The sequence below is a fragment of the Dipodomys ordii genome, unplaced genomic scaffold (genome assembly GCF_000151885.1).
Source record: "Dipodomys ordii isolate 6190 unplaced genomic scaffold, Dord_2.0 Scaffold55, whole genome shotgun sequence".
Taxonomy (NCBI): domain Eukaryota; kingdom Metazoa; phylum Chordata; class Mammalia; order Rodentia; family Heteromyidae; genus Dipodomys; species Dipodomys ordii.
In genome coordinates, this window is record NW_012267271.1 from 4,720,712 (window position 1) to 4,726,775 (window position 6,064).

The 6,064-nt window shown below is 56.7% G+C and overlaps 1 protein-coding gene across 1 annotated transcript in view; it reads left to right on the forward strand.

Annotated features, from left to right (window-relative positions):
* The first annotated feature begins 554 nt into the window (after positions 1-554).
* Positions 555-6,064, forward strand: part of Cercam (cerebral endothelial cell adhesion molecule) — an 11,616-nt gene continuing 6,106 nt past the window's right edge. Inside the window, exons 1-8 of the mRNA XM_013021266.1 lie at positions 555-763; positions 2,265-2,375; positions 2,527-2,644; positions 3,402-3,488; positions 3,531-3,804; positions 5,410-5,529; positions 5,814-5,890; positions 5,973-6,059. Coding sequence (XP_012876720.1) covers positions 555-763; positions 2,265-2,375; positions 2,527-2,644; positions 3,402-3,488; positions 3,531-3,804; positions 5,410-5,529; positions 5,814-5,890; positions 5,973-6,059 — 1,083 coding nt within the window. The remainder of the gene's footprint in view (positions 764-2,264; positions 2,376-2,526; positions 2,645-3,401; positions 3,489-3,530; positions 3,805-5,409; positions 5,530-5,813; positions 5,891-5,972; positions 6,060-6,064) is intronic.

Sequence of the window (6,064 nt, forward strand, 5' to 3'; positions counted from 1 at the left end):
CCACCGGGCCTGTCTGCGAATTCCCGTCTGGGTCCACCAGAGGGCGCCCGGGCCACAGGCGGGGCCGCAGGCGGGGCCGCAGGCGGGGCCGCGCTGGGGTCTGCTGCGCGTGTGTCGGCTTCTAGGGCCGCACTAGGGCCGTGGAGTCGGGATGCCAGCACCGCAGATTCCAGGGCAGAACCCTTGGGGTGCAGGACCCCACGCTCGATCCGCTCCAGGCTATCACCCCAACCCTCTTCCCGCCTTCGGAATCAGGCCTGAAGCTGCGGGAGCCGGTGTCAGGCGCTCGTTCCCCCGGGCTCCCGCGGAGGAGCGGACCTGAGCATCTAGGACCCCAGTGGGGAGCCCGAACCCAACTCTGCAAGGGCACTACCTCGGCCTCGGCCCCGCCCAGCCGCAATCAGACCCCGCCCACAGAGCAAGACCACGCCCACACAACGCCCTGGTTGGCCCCGCCCCTCGGAGACCACGCCCACCAGCTCCCGCTCCTCCCGCTGTGGAGAGCGGGTGCGGGGGAGGAAGGGGGCCGCCGCCGCCACCGCTGAGCGCCGGCCATGCGCGTCGCCCCGGCCGCCCCCTGGCACCGGTTGCTCCAGCTGCTGTTCCTGCTGGGACCACCAGGGCTGAAGGCTTCAGGGGTGGCGGAGCCGCCTCTGCCCACCGTGGTCCTTGCCATCTTGGCCCGCAATGCCGAGCACTCGCTGCCCCACTACCTGGGCGCGCTGGAGCGGCTGGACTACCCCCGGGCCAGACTGGCCCTCTGGTGAGAGGCGGGTGTGGGCACCCCCTGGGCCCTGAGCCCCCCGGCGCGGGGAGGGGCCTCCCCCTGCAGACCCCACCCTCACAGAAGGCCCTGGGTGGCCCCAGGCCCAGACAGAACTCCTGGCGCCCCGGGGAGCCAGGACAGACCTCAGAGCAGTTGCACCCACCCGTACTTCCCACCTGGGCCTCCACTGTGTGCAAGTTAGGCCCAGTCCTGCTTGTGACGACCCTACGAGCCCCAGCCACACCCCCGTGAGACCTATGTTCTCTTGAACTTGGATTACAGCCGAGAGAGATCCCCAGGGTTCCCTGGAGATCAACGTGGCAGAGATCAGCCAGACTGGAGGTCCTGTGGGCCCAGGGCTCTGTGGGGTGCAGGGAGTCAGGCCGGCTCCCTGTGGGGACCTGCGGCCACGGGCAATGACCCACTCCCTCCCCGGACCTCCCTCTAGGGTCCCTGCAGGACATGAAACCAAAGGCCACAACTCCTTTGACTATAAAACCCAGAACAAGGATGAGTGCCAAGCTGAGACTGGGGACAAACTGCCCCTCATGGCACAACAAACTTGGGCTTGGGTGGAGCCGAGGTTCGGGGAGGCCGCCCAGCCCACAATCACCACAGTTTGGGAGTTAGTTCCCACCCCTGTGACTTGACACGTAGTTAGTCTTCACTTCTAGGCAATTGGCTTAAAGGGGCAGCATCACCTAAAACCTAGGCTCTTGGTTCAGCCCCCCACCTCCATCATGAGAGCCCCCTCCCCCGGAGAGGGTAGATTGCTGCATGATAACAGAGCTTGGGTTCATCCATGCTCAGAGCATGGTTTGGTGTTCATTACAACTTAGGATAAAGAAAAGCAGCAGATCTTTTGTCTGATCCTGATTCTGAAAAGCAAAGGGCCTGGATTACACTTAGTCCCACAGCAAGAAAGGAAGGTAAGTAACTAGGGAATGTGGCAGGTGTGATGAATATGAAATCCAAGTTTTCATCTTTCACAATGCCATCATCTTTAGTCTCCACCTGAACCTAGACAGGATGCTTAATAAAGTTACACAGGAGCCAGACCCTGGTGGCTCATGCCTGTAACCCTACCTACTCAGGAGGCTGAGATTTGAGGTCGAGGTTCAAGACCAGTCAGGGCAGGTAAGTCTGGGAGACTCTTATCTCCGGTTAACTACCAGAAAACCAGAAGTAGTGCTGTAGCTCAAGTGGTACAGTGCTATCCTTGAACTGAAGAGCTCAGGGACAGTGCTCAGGGCCAGAGTTTAAGCCCCACGACTGACAAAAAATAAATAATAATCAAATTACCAAGGAAGGAAATAAACAGGAAAGGTTAGGAATTGTCTGATTCAATACTAGTTGGAACCTAGCATCCCTCCACTACACCCCCCGCACCCTTATATACCACTGCTCCCAGGGGAGGTGGTTCGTGTTTGGGGATCACGATTACCATACTGTTCAGTCTTGCTGTGGCTGTATCCCCTCTTTCCTCCTGTGTCCCCAGGTGTGCCACCGACCACAACATTGACAACACGACGGGGATGCTGCAGGAGTGGCTGGCAGCTGTGGGCGATGACTATGCAGCTGTGGTCTGGAGGCCAGAGGGAGAGGCCAGGTGGTAACCTGAGGACAAGGGTGCTGGGGAAGATGGAGAACAGTGCGGGGGCCCCAGGCTCCGGGCAGGGAGGGCCATGTCCTTATGTCCCTGCCATGTAGAGAGGGAGGCACTAACGCCATGGGAACTGCTCATTTCTTTCCCACCTCAGATTCTACCCAGATGAAGAGGGTCCTAAGCATTGGACCAGAGAAAGGCACCAGTTTCTCATGGAGTTGAAGCAGGAGGCCTTGACCTTTGCCAGAGACTGGGGGGCTGACTACATCCTGGTAAGGAAGTCTGGCTTTTGAAAGGTGGTGGTATACATCTTCCCTTCACAAAGTCTTGGTGTGGCTGAACTACCATGGTTGGTGGCTGGATCTTTCAGAGCCTAGATCAGGTGCTGAACTTGAATATCTATGTTTGAGCCCAGTCTAGGTATTAAGCCTGGATCCCAGAGATAGATCCTAGGGGATACACTAAATCAAGATTCCTAGGCTAGTGCTTGGAATATAAACTGAGCCTAGCGCCGGGCGCTGGTGGCTCACGCCTGTAATCCTAGCTACTCAGGAGGCTGAGATCTGAGGATCGAGGTTCAAAGCCAGCCCGGGCAGGAGAGACCGTGAGACTCCTATCTCCAATAAACCACCAGAAAACCGGAAGTGGCGCTGTAGCTCAAGCGGTAGAGCGCTCGCCTTGAGCTGAAGAGCTGAGGGACAGCGACCAGGCCCAGAGTTCAAGCCCCACGGCTGACCAAAAAAAAAAAAAAAAATTATAAATTGAGCCTAGATCCCCAGACTAGGACTCAGAGTAGGTCTTTGGATCCATTTTCTAAGCCAGCTCTCTTAGATCAGCTACTCAGGCCTGATCTCTAATCTCAGCATCCCAGACTAGATCCTTAGAAGAAATAGATCTACTTGGGGTATCGTTTAGGCCTCCTGTAGTATTCCTGGAGGGGCTGTAGGGGGATTTTACTCAGTGAACTCCTGGGGGTGGAGCCTACAGCCCTGAGTGGGGCGAGGACCTGTGACGCCCCCTTCCTCAAAGTTTGCAGACACGGACAACATTCTGACTAACAAGCAGACACTGCGGTTTCTGATGGAGCAGGGGCTGCCCGTGGTCATCACCCCTCAGGTGAGGCCGGGCGGGGCCTCTGGAGGCTTGAGGGCCCAGGAGGAAGGGCCTGAAGGGGTCTTTGGGCTTTGGTGCAGGTGGCCCTGGGCCCAAAGCTTCCCTGTTCCCCAGGGCTACTACCGCCGCACAGCCGAGTACTTCCCCACCAAGAACCGCCAGCGCCGAGGCTGTTTCCGGGTTCCCATGGTCCACTCCACCTTCTTGGTATCCCTGCGAGATAAGGGAACAGCTCAGCTGGCCTTCTATCCACCTCACCCCAACTACACTTGGCCCTTCGATGACATCATTGTCTTCGCCTATTCCTGTGAGGCCGCTGGTGAGGACCAGCTCTCCTTGAGAATAATTCATCCTTAGAGGCCCCTGGGTCTTTGCACCTGCCGACCCCTCTGCTTAACAAGCCCTTCTCCACTCTGCATTTCATCTGGTCAACTCCTGCTTGTCAGTTCCCCTTTGTGTCATAGCTTTGTGTGTGTGTGTGTGTGTGTGTGTGAGGCTTGTACTCAGGTCCTAGGCACTGTCCCTGAGCCTCTTTGTGCTCTACCACTTGAGCCACAGCTCCACTTCTGGTTTTTGAGTGGCTAATTGGAGATAAGAGTCTCACAGGGATTTTTCTGCCTGGGCTGGCTTCAAACCGTGATCCTCAGATCTCAGCTTCTGGAACACCCAGCTTATAGCCGTGTGTGTGTGTGTGTGTGTGTGTGTGTGAGAGAGAGAGAGAGAGAGAGAGAGAGAGTCAGTTGTGGGGCTTGAACTCTGGGCCTGGGCGCTGTCCCTGAGCTCTTCAGCTCAAGGCTAGTGTTCTACCACTTGAGCCACAGCTGCACTTCTGGTTTTTAAGTGGTTAATTAGGGATCAGAGTCTCATGGGGACTTACCATGAGTCTCACAGACTTTCCTGTCTGGGCTGGCTGGCTTTGAACATAATCCTCACATCTCAGCCTCCTGATTAGCTAGGATTACATGCGTGTGCTACCAGCACCTGGCTACAGCCTTTCTTAAATCCACTGCTGGTAGGTTAGATGCTGTTCCCATTGTGCCACTTGTATGTGAGGGAGCACTCAACATGTAATGGGTGCTGGGGAGACCAGTGAGAGGAGAGCAGGGAATCCCTGCCCTCCTCGAGCCTCCAGTCCTGTCACAGGATCTCACAATCAATACCAACCACAGTGTGGCGGGAAGAGTTTCTTGACTGTAGGTATCTGGGAACTTAGACCAGATATGATCTGGTCAGGGAAGGCATGCTGGGGAAACTTTGGGGCTGAGATCTAAAGTATGGGCAGGCATTAAAAAAGGAAACAGCCAGACACTGGTGGCTCACACCTGTAATCCAAGCTACTTAGGAGGCTGAGATCTGAAGATCACAATTCAAAGCCAGACAGCCCAGACAGGAAAGTCTGTGAGATGCCAATTAACCACTGAAAAGCCAGGAGTAGACCTGTGGCTCAAATAGAGTGTTAGCCTTGACTAAAAAAAAGCTCAGGGGTGGCACTTAGGCCCTGAGTTCAAGCCCAGGACCATCAGAGAGATGGAGAGAGAGGAGGGAGGAAGAGAGAGAGAGAGAGAGAGAGAGAGAGAGAGAGAGAGAGAAAGACAGAGAGAGAGAACCTTGCTCTGCTACCCTGGCTTCAGTAGCAAGTTGGTCGGTGGTCAGTGGTTTGAAGGCATTCTGTGACCAGTGGTTTTGTCCTCAGCACACAGCTTTTGCACCAGGGCTCTCAGGAAGGAAGAAAAGATTTGTTGAGGGAACAAACTGTCTTGGGAGAACTGCAGGAGAAAGGCTCCTTAGATTCTGGGCAAGCCACTCTTACTTGCATGGGGAAGCTGAGGCCAGGAGGACTCCTGGGTTGGGTCACTGGCAGTTCTAGGCCTGGGCTCCTCTGCTGGGTTCTGAGAGCCATGTCTGACCTAGCCTCTCTCTGCAGGGGTCTCAGTGCATGTGTGCAATGAGCACCGATTCGGGTACATGAACGTGGCAGTGCAACCACACCAGGGGCTGGAGGACGAGAAGGTCAACTTTGTCCACCTGATCTTGGAAGCGCTAGGTGAGAGCCGGGAGCCTGTCTGAGGCCCCCTACTCCCCTTTGAGCTCTTCTCCTAGGCCAGACATAAGTGTACTTGGGGTGCCAGCCTTGCCCCTAACTCTTGCCTTGATGCTAAGCCATCCCCTTTCCCTGTGGGACCTGTCTTCCCAGCTGTGTGATGGGGACAGGTGGACTCCTTGTGTCCAGTGTTTAGGTGAGGAGAGTGGGAACAGGCAGGGGGCTGGGACCCAGGGTGGACAACAGGAGCCTGCGGACGTCTGATTGGGAGGTGCTTCCCTTTGCAGTGGATGGGCCCCCCATGCAGGCCTCAGCGCATGTGTCTCAGCCCCCGAAGAGGCCCAGTAAGCTGGGCTTTGATGAGGTAAGGCCCCAGCTTGGGCATGGGGTAGGACGGCTGGGTCTCTGCCTTCCCAGTCGTGCACTCACCTGTGTGTTTCCCACAGGTCTTTGTCATTGGCCTGGCCCGCAGGCCCCACCGGCGAGCTCGCATGCTGAGCTCCCTCTGGGAGATGGAGATCTCCGGGCGTGTGGTGGA